Source organism: Fusarium coffeatum (assembly GCF_003316985.1).
Source record: "Fusarium coffeatum strain FIESC_28 chromosome Unknown BRIP53273_contig_84, whole genome shotgun sequence".
Taxonomy (NCBI): Eukaryota; Fungi; Ascomycota; class Sordariomycetes; order Hypocreales; family Nectriaceae; genus Fusarium; species Fusarium coffeatum.
This window is the reverse complement of record NW_022157880.1, coordinates 1-17059: the sequence shown is the minus strand read 5'-3', so window position 1 is coordinate 17059 and position 17059 is coordinate 1. Positions and strand designations below refer to the sequence as shown.

The following is a 17059-nucleotide window of genomic DNA, read 5'->3' as shown; positions in this document are numbered from 1 at the left end:
AAGTCATATGTTTGTTGTGAGTGAAGTTGAATGAAACTGTTGGGGGTTTCTGATATGTTGTATGTTGGCATGCTGTGTTGAGTTGTATTTCATGAGACTGTTGGTGAAGAGGGAGAAATGATATCCTCATAGTTCTCATAGCTTTTGATATGCTCAGTTATGAGAAGTAATGTTGTGTGAAACCTGTTCTCGTTGTGACTATTCTTCTTCGTTCTCAAATGTGGTTGAGAATTAGTGTAGGGTAAGCAGATTCAAAGTGGTTGTAAGTATCGACAACGACTCTTATATGTCATCATGTTCAGTAGAGATGCATCGGACTTCTGTGAAGAGTGTAATAAGATGCTTTGAACTTATTTAGAGAGGTTGCTGTAAGTACTGTTGTCAATATATCAGGACCATGAGATGGAGATGTAAATTTCCTGAGACGAAACCTAGAGCTATACGTATGAGTCACATCAAGTAAAACAGAACCTCGTCGATTGGTAGCAATGGTAATTCAATTCTAATGGTGTAAATGCTTCTATTAATCCAAATCTTAAATAAACATCCTTATCGTTAAGCCGCAGGAGCAGGCTTGGATTGAATCTCCCGAATCGTCTCCCTTGTTCTAGGATTCGACTCAAAGCTAGCTTCAATAAGGTCGACAACCTCTGAAGCAGAAAAGTAGAGACTCAACTCGCTTTCAAACCATAGATAGCGAACCTCATTAAGGTTGCTTTGAAGAACCTCGCTCAGATACTTGAGACGAAGCCAGCTGGGTGCATACTGAGCTGTTTGAGGAACTTCATCCCCTGTGCTTGGAGTACCTGCCAAAACGCTGGGTAAGAAAAGGTCGTCCAGCTCTGTAGCAGTGGCGATGACCTTGGCGATGTTGTAGGCTTCATCTTGACCGATTGAAGACATCTCAAGGACATCTGTGATAAGCTTGGTCGCGACAGCTTCAACCAAAGAACCCAGAGCTTGAGTCCAAACTGAACGAGCTAGAATAGACTTCCAGACAGAAGCCATTGCGCGGATACGACCCGTAGCCAACTCTACACAAGACTCCATTTCATCTTGCTGCATCAGACTTTGAGCTCCTCCAAGGAAATCACGGAGGATAGTCTTTTGGATGTTCATCTCGTTGGCGTAACTGCGATTGGCAAAGCTCTGAAGACTTTTGACATCGTTGTCAAGCCGTAGCATATTCCTAGCTCTGGGCGTTAGGTCTTCGCGCTTCTTCCAGGCATCAGCAAACTCGGAGAGTCGCTCTGCCAGGTACATGGCATCATTGTATAAGAACCTGTTTTGTGTCAGTAGTGCCTTCTCAACAAGTCGATGTTCTTACATGTTGCCACCCTCGCTCAGAGAGTAGTAATACGGCGAGATGGCTCTGAACAAGGCCAATGCAAACGTTGGCAAACCGAATAGACCAGGCGCTGTAGCTGCAACTGGAGCATATTCCACATCATCCCTCGTCAATGCAGCGCCGTCTTCTAGAATAGCCTGAATCAGCTCGAGAACCGGCTCAGGCATAGACGAAACACTGTAAGTTTCTTTGAGAACAAGCTCTCGAGTCTCGTGAGCTCCAGTTTTGGTCTTTTTGGCTGCGGGCTCTGGTTCTTGAACAGTATCTTCGTCACCCCATCCCCAAGCAGCAGCAGCATCATCCTCATCATCCTTCTCGGTAGCTTCTTTCGTGTCTTTGGGTTCGGCAGTGGTATCTTCTTCGTCCCATCCCCACGCATCAGCTCCGTCATCTTCATCGGCTTTGGTAGAACCTGGTCCCTTTGTAGGTTGTGTCGGTTGTGTCTCCTTAGGCTGCTCGTTATCTTCCTCCCATGCATCACCCCATGCATCACCCCAATCTGCAGTTTCGGCAGTTGCACCAGCGCCTCCTGGTGTTTTGGTGATCTCTTTTCCTTCCGCGATTGACACCATCTGCTTCTCAACCTTTTCGACCTGTTTGGACTCTCCGATTCCACCGAGTAACTTTGATCGAACAGAGTCGAGAGTGGTCTCTCGGCATTTCCCAAGCCATATTGATGGTGCATTGTCGACCCAGTTCTGTAGATCTTCCAAACCGGTGTACTTATACTCAGTGAGCAACTGACAAAACCTTTGAGTCCTCTGGACCATGGCTTGAAAGCTGTCCATATCCTTTAATGATGAGGGCACAGCGGGAGCCAACCATTCTCCTATGAGTCTGGGTATCACGTCGGCCACCATAAAGTTGGCTAATGGCGGAAAAACCAGCTCGGGGACTTTTTGAGAGACCCATGAGAATGCCGTTTCTAAATCAGTAAGCAGGGCGTCGACCGATCTTGATGCTTCGCCGGACAGCTTAAGTATATCTTGATATTCCTGTATTGAAGGAAAAGTGGTATTTTTGATGTCCATGCGAGGCGATATAACTGTAGCATCCAAGTTTCGCCACAGCTGCTCCATATGCTCATCGACCTCTTTATAACTCTCCAGACCATATGCGACGTCTAAGAGGTCCATCTGGACTTCTCCATGTTCATCTAACATTTGTTAGTAGTGGTGGCATTTCGAGATACAACGTTCTTACCCTCGATCACCTTGTGAATAGTGAATTGGCGAGTTTCGATGTCGGCGTTAACCAATGTCTTCCAATGATGGTCGATCATCTCACGAACAGCAGAATTGAGCTCGGAACTTCGGAGCTTCAAGAGCTTCATCACTCGACAAGACTTGCTGACACCGATATCATCAAAAGCTTTCTCGAACACTTCGAATAGTTAGCAAGATATTGAGCGAAAGGATACAAGGACGTACTCTTGAGGAAAACTATTGAATCCTCAATGGAAGATCTTTGGTAAGATTCCTCCATCTCATGCAAAGACTGATCAGCAAGCTTGATCTTTTGCAACACATCGTGAAGCTGCTGGCTGTACTGAACTTCTCGGTTCAAGAATTCCGCCTTCTCTTCTGCATCTTGCACAGCTTCACCAGAGACATCGGGAGCCTCAGATTGTCGTTCGATTTCATTGGCCATCGCCTTTGAGCGGAAAATATCCTCCTGCAGGGCTTTTGAATTCCGAACCCATGAATCGACATCTTGTTTCGTTTCTTGGTTGATGGTGTGTAGCTCGGCCTGTGAGCGTCGTGAGCATCATGTTTGATGGCTATTCGTTCAACGGAATCATACCTCCAGCCCTTGCTTGGCTTCTGCCAGAGCCTGGATCGCAGGTTGTAGATCGGTTTCGGAAACAGGAGGGAGTACGGAGATATCGTCGGGGAAACGACCTTCGAGGGAGAATGCGACAAGAGCGTCGCTTAGTTTCTGCGGCGCTTCTGTAGTTGCGGCCATCGTGAGGGTCGGGATTTCGTAAGATTGATCGGGATTATCGTGGAGTAAAGGGTCGAGTTGAAGCTATACGTGTATTGTAGGTGTGTTTCTCGAGTCGGTGACGTTAACTTGATTTACGAGTATTCGTCACTTGTACAGGAATAAACAATTGAATCGAATCTAGACACAGAGAATCACTATTCGCATGGTTGATGTGAGCTCTAATCATGAGCTGTTGTTGTTTGACGCAAGTTGCAGGAGCGATCAGCCACAAGCTGGCAAGTTTCCAGTGCCGTCATGACAGCACTGCAGCTTCCCAATTGGATTTACGGATACGCACCTGCCACTACAGCGTGGCGTAAATGCTGGTCCAAGCGCTTAGCGGTTGTGTAGCCAATCAATGACAAGCTCAAGCCATCTTTAGGTATTGTTCTTGAAGCCCACCTTCCGATTGTATTGTTCTTATGATCATGAATAGGAAGGAGATGCATATGAAAGGACCGTGCCTGCCGAGATTAAGAATGTAGGATAACTGCTTTGTTTGTGTTGTGTGCTTTGAGGTTATACCCGGATAGTTTAGTGGTTAGAGATTAGTGGTTAGAACATGTGAGACAGAAGCTACTATACCGATAATAGGCTTTATTATTAGAGACATGGAAGCTGGTAGTAATCATGTTTGTTTGCTTATTGCATACTTATATGATCCCTCCCTCTAGTCTTGTCATCCCATCTTCTCTACACCATCGTGAAGCTGTTCTTGTTCTATCGTGGTTACTATCACAAGCTGTGCTGCCTTGATAGCGGGGTAATTTTCACTTTAGCCCATCGCTAGATTGATTTGGTTGGACCCCTCATCGCGCAGCTCTTCGGGCTTTCTTCTGCTCTTACTTGCAGCAACCAACGGTACAGCTCAGCCTTGGACTACCTACCGCAACAATTCTTCGAAGGTAAGTAAAAAGTTTCTTTCCGGTCTGACTGCATTGTGTGTCACAGCTTCTCTGTTGTTTCTGCCTTGTCTGCCTTGTTTCTTCTTCCGTTGCTCTTCATGGCGGGGTCTTTTCCTCTTGGTTGGGTATGACAATCTTTATACGAACAAGTATATCAGAGTTATCCCGAAACTCGTATTCAAGAAGTTTCTTGAAGCTATCACTATTGTTTCTTGTCAGATGCTATTTATGCCAAGCTTTCTATAGCTTTAGGCTCCTTTTAATCCGACTCGGGAACAATAAGCCCCTACTTTCTTAGTCGTGATGTCACCCTCTCATCGTTATCTCAATATGCTGTTGCTGTGATAATTGCTTTGCTCAGCGTTGCCGCTTATTTTCTCACGTCAAGCTTTCCTCATCAAGCCACAAGTATCGAGTCAGTTGCCTTTCATCTTGTTGATTATGCTTTGTTGCTGTATCTGTCATGCGCTGTCATACCGTCTGAACTCTATAAACTTCCACCACAACATTGGCTTTCAGAAACTCATTCAAATTGCTTCATACTAACTTGTGTAGTTCTCTTTGGAGCCTCATAGGCCTCAAACCCTTCAAGATGTCGGCCAAGTCGCATTTCCGCAAGATTCAAAGCTTCAAGACCGACTATGCTCCTTGCACAATCACTCAATATGTTTCAGAACGCAGTGGTATGCAGGTTGTTGTTGCCGACCGCAAGGGCCCAAAGCTCAATGGTTACTTCACCCTAGCCACTGAGATCTTTGATGATTCAGGTGCTCCTCATACTCTTGAGCATCTCGTTTTCATGGGTTCCAAGAGCTACCAGTACAAGGGTCTCCTCGACAAGCTCTCTTCTCGAGCATACTCTCACACCAACGCTTGGACTGCTACCGACCACACAGCTTATACCCTCGAGACTGCTGGTTGGGATGGTTTCGCCCAGATTCTGCCCGTCTATCTCGAACATGTCATCCTGCCTACCATTACAGATGAAGGTATCGTGACTGAAGTCTGGCACATTGACGGCGAAGGCAATGATGCTGGTGTTGTTTACTCCGAGATGCAAGCCGTTCAGTTCCGCAGTTCTGAGATTATGGACCTCAAGGCTCGTCGTCTCCTTTACCCGGAGAACGTTGGTTTCCGCTATGAAACTGGTGGTATGACTGATGCTCTCCGTGTTCTCACTCCTGAGCGTATTCGCCAATTCCACAAGGATATGTACCAACCACGAAACCTGTGTCTGTGTCTTGTCGGAGAAGTCAACCAGGATGAACTTATCCAGATTCTTGAGCAGTTTGAGGAGTCTATCAAGGATGATATTCCTTCTCTCGATACCCCTTTCAAGCGGTAAGCCATTCTTTAGCGTATATTGTACTTTTACTGACTATGTAGACCCTGGATTGACTCCGCCTCGCCTCCCGAGATCAAAGAAACTCAAATTGTGACTGCAGAATTCCCAGAGGAGGACGAGTCAGTTGGAGAGGTCCTTGTTGGTTTCTTCGGTCCCGACTGCATGGATCTTATCAACTCTTCTGCGCTCAACGTTCTTCTTACCTACCTATGCGGCTCTTCCGTTTCTATCCTGGAGAATGTTATGGTCGAGAAGGAGGAGCTTGCCAGCTCGGTCTCTTACTGGACCGATCCTCGACCCAACAGTGTTATCTGGCTTCAACCCACAGGTGTCGCTACCGAGAAGCTCGAGTTTGTCGAGAAGCGACTTATCGAACTCCTCAAGGAGGTCGCTTCTAAGCCTGTCGACATGGACTACATGAGAGAGTGTATCCGCCGTGAAAGACGTCAAGTCAAGTACCACGCTGAAACTTCCGAGTCTTTCTACGCAACCAACATCATCACCGACTACCTTTTCGGTAAGCGTGATGGTTCTACTCTCGCAGATCTGCAGAACCTGGAAGAGTATGATGTTTTGGAGAAGTGGGAGGACCAGCAGTGGCGAGACTTCCTCAGCAAGTGGATGGCTGATGCTCCTCACATCTCTATTCTCGGCAAGCCTTCCAATGAGTTGGCTACCAAGATGAAGAAGGATGAGGAAGCTCGCATCGCCAAGCGCAAGGAAGACCTCGGCGCTGAGGGTCTCGAGAAACTTGCTAAGCGTCTCGAAGATGCCAAGAAGAAGAACGATGAGCCTATCCCTGCCGAGGTTGTTGACCGTTGGAGTGTTCCTGGTACCGACTCCATTCACTTCATTGAGTCGGATACTGCTCGCTCTGGGCATGCCCGTTCAGTCGGTCTGGGCAGTGGATCCGCACAAAAGGTCATCGACGGTACAACTCAAGGCAAACTGCCCCTGTTCATTCAGTTCGAGGACGTTCCTACCAACTTTGTTCACATTTCTATCCACATTGGTACCTCTCAGGTCCCTAACGAGCTGAAGCCTCTGATGCCCATCTTCAGCGACAACTTCTTCAACACACACATCATGCGCGAGGGTAAGCAGGTCGGCTTTGAGCAGGTCGTTATGGAGCTTGAGCGAGATACCATTAGTTACGCTCTCAACTCCGCCCGCTACCTTGGTGACCCCGACGGTATCATGATTCAGTTCCAGGTTGAACCTGAGAAGTATGCTGCTGCTGTCGAGTGGATCCGCACCATGATGTTCGACTCCATCTTCGATCCTCAGCGTCTCAAGGCTAGTGTCAGCAAGGCTCTCGCTGACATTCCTGAGTCCAAGCGTGACGGTAAGTCTATGGCCAGTGAGGTCAGCGCTGCTTTCCACATGGAGAAATCCTCGTTGGCTGTGGCTAAGCGCGTGCTTGTTCGTGCCGTGTACTTGAAGAGACTCAAGAAGCTTCTCGAGAAGGAACCTGAAAAGGTTGTCGGTTGGTTCAACACTGTCCGCGACTCACTTTTCACCTTCCAGAACTTGCGTTTCCTCGTCACGGCCAACCTCGCTACTCTGCCTGACCCGTTGACTACATGGGACACCCTCTCCAAATCTCTGACCCCAGCTGAGAAGATGATCGACATTCCCAAGCCTGTCAGCCTTCTCAACGATGAAGGTCGCAACCCTGGCTCGGTTGGTGCCGTCATCGTTCCCATGACCACTCTTGAGAGTTCTTACTCCGTGTCAACAGCTCAAGGCATGGCCTCCTACACCGATCCTCGACTTGCTTCTATCATGGTTGCTATTGGCTACCTTGAAGCTGCCGAAGGTCCTCTTTGGAACGCTGTTCGAGGTGCTGGTTACGCTTACGGTGTTTACTTCTCCAGAGACATCAACTCTGGTATCATTTCGTACAACGTCTACCGTTCACCAGACGCCTACAAGGCCATCAAGGCATCCAAGGAGGCCATCAGCAAGATTGCCGACGGTACAGTCGAAATTGATCACCACCTCCTTGAGGGCACCATCAGCCAGATTGTTGTCATGTTTGCTGATGAGCAATCTACCATGCCTAGTGCTGCTCAGCAAAACTTTGTGCAAGGTGTTGTTCGCGGTCTTCCCAGTGATTGGGATAAGGAGGTGCTGCGACGTGTACGAGCTGTCACCATCGACGAAATCAAGACTGCTCTACGCGAGACTGTCCTGCCATGCTTCGAGCCCGGCAAGAGCAATGTTGTTGTCACCGCCGCCAAGATCATGCAAGAGGTATGTTCCCCTAATCATTTCTTAACCTTTACTAACATTTCGCAGGGCATGGAGGCTTCCTTCAAGGAGATGGGCTACAAGGTCCAGACACATGAGCTCAGCTACTTCCATGATGATTATGGTCTGAAGCCTGAGGATGGTGAGGAGGAAGAGTCGTCCGAGGAAGATGAGGAATTAGAAGGTTCTGAAGGATCATACGATTCTGATGAATCTGATTAGAGGACCGTAAATGGCGCTAAGGTAGACTTGAATACTCAAGAATATATCGGTAGCGATGCCAGAATAGAAGCAATAAAAATCAGTTTGTATTTTACACGAATCTGGTTCTATCCTGTCTAAGGGCGGCCAATCCTTTCTAGATCTCCAGCTCCATCCCGGCCATTTCCGATTCTAGCAATGTTCATTCAGAATCTAGCAAGAAATCTCTAATCTAATGTTGTTCCTTCTAGGTTTACAACTCGTCGCGACCGCTGGCCTTAACGACACCCTCCTTCTCAGACTTGTCGGCGACACCCTCAGTAATGGCCTCAGATCCCTTCCAGCCAAGAGCGTTGAGTCGCTCAGACAGATGAGGGTGAGAGAAGTGGTAGCTGGCGTACATCCAGTCGGCATCCATGGTGCTAAGGTTCTGAATCTGAAGCTTGAGGAGAGAGCGGGCGAGCTGCTCGGGGTAACCAAGCTGCTTGGCGAAAGCATCGGCCTGGAACTCGAACTTGCGGCTGACAATGTGCATAAGGAGGTTGATGACGAGATCCATGGGGGCGAGAGCATCAGAGAAGAGGATGAATCCGACAATGATGGGGTGCTCCTTGAGGAAACCGAAAGACGAGTACAGAGAGTGGTTGTTGATGAAGACAGAGAAGAGAAGGAAGATGTAGAATGAGTGAGCCTATAATTGTTAGTGCATGCTTGGCTGATTGAGTTGATGTGCTTACCTGAGAGATACCAAAGAGACTGGTGGTGTGGCCGAGCTTCCAGTGACCCAACTCGTGGGCAAGAACAGCAACAACTTCATCGGGCTCGCTCTTCTCAATCAGAGTATCGTAGATGACAATGTGCTTCTTCCAGGGGAGACCAAAGAAATAGGCGTTAGAGTGGGCGCTTCGCTTGCTTCCATCAATGACGTAGAGCTCGTGAAGGGGGAACTTGAGGCTGGCGGCGAGAGCTTCAACCTTGGTCTTGAGTTCACCATCCTCGAGAGGAGACAGCTTGTTGAACAGAGGAAGGATAGCAACGGGGTAGATGGTGATCATGAAGACCTGGAGAGCAATGACGAAAAGCCAGAGGTAGTAGAAGAACGAGTTACCAGTCTTCTGGATGATCTTGAGGAAACCAGCGAGGAAAGGAGGCGCGAGGACGAAAGTGAGAGCCTGGGTCTTGATGATATCGGTGACAAAGAGCTTAGGCGTCTGCTTGTTGAACCCGAATTTCTCTTCAAGAACAAAAGTCTGGTAAATCGAAGAAGGAAGACGAAGAAGCGAGCTGATGACAGTAAAAGTCAAGACGAAGACGATAGTATGGCTGATCTCTCCAGTGAAGCGCGCAGGAGCCCACTTGAGAAGAAGATCACCAGTCCAGGACCAAAGCTTGGGAAGAACATCGAAGTGCATAAAGGCGAGATTTTGAACCTGAGAGTAGAGACCGTTGATGATTTCGAACTTTGCCTTGGCGCGACCGTAGGCCTGCGACTTGTCAAAGACTTCCTGGGAGACTTCCTTGGAGAGGACGGTGGGGGGCTTGGTTTTCTGGAGGACGCGGTATTGACGGGCTGTGAGGAAGGTTTCGAAGAGGTATTGGCCGACTGAGAAGCCCATGATGAGCTTCTTCCATGGGAAGAGCGGGCGATCGAGGAAGCGCGCGAGGCGCTGTAAGAGTTAGCATCCATTGGTCATTAGAGTAAATAAAAGAATGCGACGCATATTCATGAGACCAACTTACCTGAAGGAAATCCATGGTTGCGGTGTTGTTGATGAACCGTATACCTTGGATGTAGTTGTAAGATAGAAGCTATAGGCCCCCGTTTACGCGGCTTATCAAAGTGGGATGCGTAGATCTGGCCTAACGCACGTCGGGGGATAATTCCCGATAACCCGATAGGATGCAACACCACAACTCAAATTGTAGGTAGCACCATAAATCGCAGTAATACTGATTGCTATACAGAGTACATCAATTGACAGTCGTGTCATTGACAATTGTCTCTAGTTTAATCTAGTGATTCACCTTCACACATTTCTCACATTGCACATGGCTTCAAGTAGAGCGAGGACGTCCAAGTTGAATAATGCCAAGCTACGACAATACTTTACATGCAAACGAAACAAAAGCATCTCTAACAAGAAACCCAACCGAATAGCCAACTACTCGATCTTTTGTGCTTCGAAATACGCAACCATGGCTTCACGAAGCCGATCGCGCTGCGTAACTGACATGCCCCTAATGTAGTCGGCCATCAAGGTCAGATCGTCAGCTTTTATGTCATCCGCTGGTTGAGTCGTTGCTACAGCTTGAGTTTCCTTCTGAGTGGCCTCCTAGTGCCCGTTTGTCGTGGCCGAGGCCACCGGCTGAGGAGGACGCTCTGGTCCGTATGCTACTGGCGTTCCTTGCTCGTTGCCTTGGGTTTCCTCCTCTGTATCGTCGTCGAACTCGCTAAGTTCTTCTTCGCCATCGTCGGAGTAATCGCTTTCGTCGCCCTCGTGTCCTCCATGACTATCCGAGTAACCGCTCTCAACAGTATTGGCCATACCGGATGGCACCTTGCGGCCCTGTTGTTGCATCTGTTGGATGATGCTCCTAAGTTTCTCGGTCTTTTGTTCAGCGGTTTCCGTCTTCTTCTTCCAGTCCTGCCGTTCTTCGGCCATTCGGATGATGTTGGCGGCTGTCGCTTCCTTTTGGCGCTTCAAAGCCTCGTTCTCCTTTTCTAATCGCTTGCCTTTCTTAGACATGTCCTCCATCTCCTTGCGAAACGATAGAAACAGATCGTTGCTGTTGTTTAAGGTATCCTCTACCTGCTGTGCCATTAGTCAACAGACCGAACTGTCTTGATCATTTCCACTCACCTGCTTGAACTTATCAACATAGACATTGAGCTGATTCCGAAGTTCAGTTTCTGTCTTGGTGAAAGCTTGAACTTGCGCCTGGAGATGTCGAGCTTTAGTCGACTCTGCTTCGGCATTCTTCTTTTCTCGTTCGTAACGCGCCATATGGTACTGAACCTCCAATTCTTTGGTTCGCATTAGCGAGTGGAAATGTAGTTCCCGTAACTCATATTGCTCGATGAAAGACTTGAATCGGACTCGGAAGCTGTACAAGGTTAGCAGGCAAACTCATAATAGATCGGGTTGCATACAGTTCGTCGACCTCCATATCCACCACTTGTTTCTTTGGCGTATCCTTTTCTTCCTGATATCCCTCCAATTTCGATAGTAGAGTAGCGTACTTCTCGTCCCAGTGAGTATTATTTCGCTTTTGGGTTGTCTGAAGTTCCTTGTTCTCGTTCTGGCCAAGTTAGCCAGTGTACCTTGCGAATAGAGTTCCAACAAACCTTCATCTTATTGTTGTCTCGTTGCAGTTCTCGGCAAAGTTTCTCCAGTTTCTCCTTAAGGCCAACGGTCTTGCTGAGTTCGTTTCGACTTGCATCTCTCTCCTTCTGTAAATTATCTCCACGTCTCTTATTCTTGAGATTCTCACGCTCCAGTCGTCGCATATCGGCCAGGAGCTGGCTAGATTTCTGAGTAAGGTGATCGATCTTTTGCATGTTGTCCATCTTAGAGACTTGCTGAAGAAGATCTCGGTTCGCCTTCTTCACTTCACGTTCTGTAGCGTCCACGTATCAGCATTATCGTTTCGTCGCCTGGGGGTCGCCGCTGGTAGACAACGCACCAATCTCCAACTCTTGATCCTTCTCCCCCGCAGCATCCTGCTCCAGCTGCGATATACGCGCATGGAGCAGGCGCGAAGCCTCGTCATTGGGCATGTTTTTCTTTCCTTTAGATTTTTTGGCTGATGCTGGTGGATGAGCGTGACCGTGGTGCCCGTTAGTTAGATGCTCGTCCAACTGGCCCGTAGGCATCGCCAACTGAGCAATGAGAGGCCAAGGCAACGGACGACAATCGTTCAGGCGGGGGTCACGAGGTAAGGATGAGCCGGGGTCATCGAAGCGGGATGAATGTCGTTATTCGCAGGTGGAGGCACTGTCACCGGGTTCGGGAGGGGTCGAAATCGTAATAATGGTCTAACAGTAAAGCAGAGAAATGTTGGATATCGGCTGCGGTACGAGCGGATGCTGTTAGTTGGGCTCACGCAAGAATTGTCCACCATGCAATACACTTGCAGCGCAGGCACGTTGAGCGGTTGAGGAGGCAATATCTTCGTACCTCGATTGGCTTTGGTACAGTGGAATAGCAATGTGTATCAATGCTGAGCAATGACGACGGTGCGACCTATGGTAGATCTAAAGGCGCACAGCGTAGAAGCCAGGGCTTGTTGGTCATCGAAGAATGCTGTTCGCTAAGATGTGACAGGATGGAGGGCTCATTGAGGCTTGGAGCATGGATAGGTTTTGCCATGGGCCATTTGGTGCTTGGTTGAAGATGATAGCACGGTAACAGATTCGGGCTAGATCGTCTGGTAATTCTGCTAATGCACCAACTGTGACTATTGTAATTTTAGGGACCTTCACTATCCCACAGTGGTCTTTCACTGACGGTGCCACTGGAGAACCCACAATTACGGCATGAGCCTTGGCAACTGACGTGGGCTGGACCGGGCCTTCCTTGAAGATAGCGCTGGGGTTACAAAGCAGACCCTTCCACTTTTCTCGGGTCATTACGTGCAGCAAAATCTCCGTCGCTTCTTTGACGACATTACTCATCTCCTTTATATAAAGTTCTGGATTCGACGACTTGTACACTATTTCTTCAAAGTTTATTGTATTATTATTTCAGTTTTCTTTTTTAATTCCTATACGTTACAATGCTTCGCAACGCCGCCGCCGGCGCTCGCAAGGCAGTGACGGAGCTGTCACAGTTCCCAAAGCCTGGAGAGAAGCTTCATGGTTTCACCCTTGTTCGATCCAAGCATGTTCCTGAGCTTGAATTGACGGCTTTACACCTTCAACACGACAAGACGGGCGCCGATTATCTCCATATTGCTCGCGACGATAGCAACAATGTCTTCTCGATCGGCTTCAAGACGAATCCTCCGGATGATACCGGTATTCCTCATATTCTCGAGCACACGACTCTATGCGGTAGCGAAAAGTACGACGCCTTGTTGAACATGCAGGGACTGGACTGACCAGTATAGATATCCCATTCGCGACCCCTTCTTTAAGATGCTGCCGAGAACGCTATCGAACTTCATGAACGCCTTTACAGCCTCGGACCATACTTTCTATCCTTTCGCGACAACTAACGCGCAAGATTTCAAGAACCTCATGTCCGTGTACCTCGATTCGACATTGCACCCACTGCTTAAAAAGTCCGACTTTACCCAGGAGGGTTGGCGAATTGGTCCCGAGAACCCTCTTGCTGAGGATGAGGCGAGCAAGAAGCTGGTATTTAAGGGTGTGGTTTACAACGAGATGAAGGGACAAATGTCGGATGCTGGATACTTGTACTACATTCGATTCCACGATCACATCTTCCCCGACATCAACAACTCCGGTGGCGACCCCCAAAAGATTACCGACCTCACGTACGAGCAACTGCAAAAGTTCCACGCTGAACACTACCATCCTAGCAACGCAAAGGTCTTTACTTATGGTGACATGCCTTTGGTCGACCACCTGAAGCAGGTTGATGCTCAGCTCCAAGCTTTCGAGAAGATCCGAGGCGACAAGCAGATTCACGAGCCCGTCACGCTTAGCGGCCCCAAGGAGGTGACTCTCTACGGTCCTCTCGACCCTCTTGTCGACCCCGATCGCCAGTACAAGACTTCTGTCTCATGGATTATGGGCGACACTACCGATGTTCTCGAATCTTTCTCTCTGGCCCTTCTCTCCACCCTGTTGATGGACGGTTATGGTTCTCCTCTGTACCGTGGTCTTATTGAGGCTGGCATGGGAGCTGATTGGAGCCCCAATGCTGGTTATGATAGCTCTGCTAAGAAGGGAATCTTCTCTATTGGTCTGACCGGTGTCACGGAGGCGGATGTGCCCAAGCTCAAGGAAAAGGTCCAGCAGATTCTGCGAGATGCCCGTGACAAGGGTTTCGACAAGACCAAGATTGACGGCTCGCTGCACCAATTGGAGTTGTCACTCAAGCACAAGACCGCCAACTTTGGTTTCTCTATGCTGAACCGCCTCAAGCCAAAGTGGTTCAACGGCGTGGATCCTTTCGACTCATTGGCCTGGAACGATACCATCAATGGCTTCCAAGCTAAGATGGCTGAGGGTAACTACCTGGAGAGCCTCATCGACAAGTACCTCCTCAATGACAACACTTTGACTTTCACCATGGCCCCATCAACAACCTACGGCGAGGATTTGGCCAAGGAGGAACAGGAGAGACTGTCAAGCAGAATTCAGGCGGCGATCAAGGAAGCTGGAAGTGAGGAGAAGGCGCGAAAGCATTTTGAGAAACAAGAGGCGGATTTGTTGGTCGAGCAAAATAAGACCAACACTGAAGATCTTGGATGCCTGCCAACTGTTCATGTCAAGGACATCCCTCGAAGCAAAGAGCCTGTTGTTGTCCGAGACGAGAATGCCAATGGAACCAAGATTCAATGGCACGAGGCTCCCACTAACGGCTTGACCTACTTCCGTGCTATCAACACGCTAGAGAACTTGCCTGATGAGCTCCGTGAGTTGGTCCCCTTGTTTACCGACAGCATCATGCGACTTGGTACCAAGGATTTGAACATGGAGCAGCTTGAGGATTTGATCAAGCTCAAGACTGGTGGTGTTTCCGTAGGATACCACTGCACACCATCTCCTACCGATTTCCATGCTGCTAGTGAGGGTATCATCTTCACTGGTATGGCATTGGACCACAACGTCCCTGTCATGTTTGATATCATTCAGAAGCTTGTTCTGGGTACCGACTTTGACAGCCCCGAGGCAGCCCTTCGAATCCGCCAGCTTCTCCAGGCTTCCGCCGATGGTGTTGTCAACGATATTGCTTCTACTGGCCACCGATTTGCCATGGGAAGCGCAGAGTCTGGCCTCACTCGATCTGCTTGGTTGCGACAGCAGGTTTCCGGTCTTTCTCAAGTGCAGCTGATCACTTCTCTGGCCAGCCGCCCTGAGACTGACAAGCTTGAGGATGTGATCTCCAAGCTGAAGCAGATCCAGAACCTTGCACTTGCTGGTGGTAACCTTCGCACTGCCATCACTTGTGGTTCTGAGAGTGTTGCGGCAAACGGTGCTTCTCTTCAGAACTTCGTCAGCAACTTGTCTCGCGATCCTTTGAACTTGAAGAACCCTTCACCCCGACAGCTTCCCAAGGACAGCAAAACATTCTACCCTCTGCCTTACCAAGTCTACTACGGTGGATTGGCGGTGCCAACTACCTCGTACACAGCAGCGGAGGGTGCACCACTTCAGATTCTCTCACAGCTTCTGACACACAAGCACCTTCATCACGAGATCCGTGAAAAGGGTGGCGCATACGGCGGCGGTGCTTACTCTCGAGCTCTGGATGGTCTCTTCGGCTTCTACTCTTACCGAGACCCCAACCCTCAGAACACTCTGAGCATTATGCGCAATGCTGGTCAGTGGGCTGTTGACAAGAAGTGGTCAGACCGTGACTTGGAGGAGGCCAAGATTTCTGTTTTCCAAGGAGTTGATGCGCCCAAGTCTGTGAACCAAGAGGGCATGGGTCGTTTCCTCTCAGGTATTACCGAAGAGATGAAGCAGAAGAAGCGTGAGCAGCTTCTGGATGTTACCAAGGATCAGGTTCAAGAGGTGGCTCAACGCTACCTTGTCGATGGACTGACCAAGGGTGAAGGCCGAGTTTCTTTCCTCGGAGAGAAACAGTCTTGGGTTGACGGCGAGTGGAAGCTTCGCGAGATGAACATCAAGGGCGAGTAAGGGTTTATGATTTAACGACAGCACTAGAGTTGGAAGCGGCAGCGTGCTAAAAGGTTGGATAGAGCAGCTCCAGCTGTATGAGAATATGTACGAGTACGATGAAGTGTAGATTACACAGATGAACAAAGCATAAATGACTCTCCTCACGTTGCCTTGCAGCGGAAACTTATATCCTCAAATACGAGGATTTTGACTTGTTGTCACGCGTTCAGATACGATACATCTTTTTGCCCATTCGATGGCATAAAGATCACAGAGCAACGCAAGAATAGATACAGCCTCTTTCCTTTTCTTTTGTTTATCTTGACTTTTGGAAACTACTTTTTGCTTCTGATTTTGCTATAGGACCTAGAGGCTGCGGAGCGAAAGCACCAAGCACGATGGGTTTTTAGTAAGATGGAGTAGATGTAGATGAAGAGAGTCGGATGGACTGGAATGGAGAGATGGTAGCTCGCTCTCTCAGAGCCGGAGTCCTTGAGCGATGGATTTACTGGACTAAAGAGCAGAGTACATATCAACATAAATAGTATTTTTAATAGAAAACTTGAAATAAATGACCATATAAGTAAACTATCGGCTTATTTTGCCGTGTTGATTACCAGGTATACGACGGACTTGAGCCGATTCGCCGAATAGTTACGACAAAGAGGCATTAAACGTTACAGAATGCTGGTTTATTTACTGGGGAACATGACGATGTGAAAGTCCTTGGGCTATCCATGGTAATAAACCAGGGGTGGTATCTGATGGTGCCTGACCGCGTAAGGCTTGAGCTTATTTCCTAGGGCCGTCTTTACTGAGGGAATTATCGGGTCTGTTCTTCTAAATAGTGGTACTAGACGAACCTGAGAGGTGCAATAACCTTGGATATGGCATTCTGACAAGGTGATATGACGCTTCCATTATAACCGTCGGTGAGCTTTTTCCTCTCTGCATAGAAAACAACAAAAGCCGGTGCCGGGGTCCGGTCTCTCTTTTCCTTCTTTTTGAGTTCCCGAGACACTGGAAAAGTGCGCGCCATTAGATAGTCATCCAATGGGATACTGTGCCGTTCTTCTTGGGGTTTGAAGAACAGTTGGGATTGGTTTAGCGCGGGGTTTTGGTACAGCTAGAATCGAGATATTGTATGGTTCATCACCGCCAATTTAGGAGAGCATCGGGATTGGTGGTTTTTTTTTTTTTTTTTT

General features: G+C 48.5%; 5 protein-coding genes across 5 annotated transcripts; 2 read left to right on the top strand and 3 right to left on the bottom strand.

Annotated features, from left to right (window-relative positions):
- Nucleotides 1–555: 555 nt before the first annotated feature.
- FIESC28_04045 (uncharacterized protein) lies at nucleotides 556–3313 on the bottom strand (the record flags this gene model as incomplete). The annotated part of the gene is made up of 5 exons (XM_031158192.1): nucleotides 556–1282; nucleotides 1328–2504; nucleotides 2552–2731; nucleotides 2779–3097; nucleotides 3152–3313. The coding sequence occupies 5 exons, from the start codon at nucleotides 3311–3313 to the stop codon at nucleotides 556–558; spliced, it is 2565 nt and encodes an 854-aa protein (XP_031017641.1).
- A 1518-nt stretch (nucleotides 3314–4831) lies between these two features.
- On the top strand, nucleotides 4832–8059 carry FIESC28_04044 (uncharacterized protein; the record flags this gene model as incomplete). The annotated part of the gene is made up of 3 exons (XM_031158191.1): nucleotides 4832–5580; nucleotides 5626–7840; nucleotides 7886–8059. The coding sequence occupies 3 exons, from the start codon at nucleotides 4832–4834 to the stop codon at nucleotides 8057–8059; spliced, it is 3138 nt and encodes a 1045-aa protein (XP_031017640.1).
- A 232-nt stretch (nucleotides 8060–8291) lies between these two features.
- Nucleotides 8292–9793, bottom strand: FIESC28_04043 (uncharacterized protein; the record flags this gene model as incomplete). The annotated part of the gene is made up of 3 exons (XM_031158190.1): nucleotides 8292–8729; nucleotides 8776–9705; nucleotides 9779–9793. The coding sequence occupies 3 exons, from the start codon at nucleotides 9791–9793 to the stop codon at nucleotides 8292–8294; spliced, it is 1383 nt and encodes a 460-aa protein (XP_031017639.1).
- Nucleotides 9794–10371: 578 nt separating this feature from the next.
- Nucleotides 10372–11816, bottom strand: FIESC28_04042 (uncharacterized protein; the record flags this gene model as incomplete). Its single annotated transcript, XM_031158189.1, has 5 exons — nucleotides 10372–10851; nucleotides 10900–11143; nucleotides 11190–11338; nucleotides 11385–11656; nucleotides 11723–11816. The coding sequence occupies 5 exons, from the start codon at nucleotides 11814–11816 to the stop codon at nucleotides 10372–10374; spliced, it is 1239 nt and encodes a 412-aa protein (XP_031017638.1).
- A 998-nt stretch (nucleotides 11817–12814) lies between these two features.
- On the top strand, nucleotides 12815–15872 carry FIESC28_04041 (uncharacterized protein; the record flags this gene model as incomplete). Its single annotated transcript, XM_031158188.1, has 2 exons — nucleotides 12815–13101; nucleotides 13148–15872. 2 exons carry the CDS (start codon nucleotides 12815–12817, stop codon nucleotides 15870–15872), a joined length of 3012 nt encoding a protein of 1003 aa, XP_031017637.1.
- Nucleotides 15873–17059: the final 1187 nt, after the last annotated feature.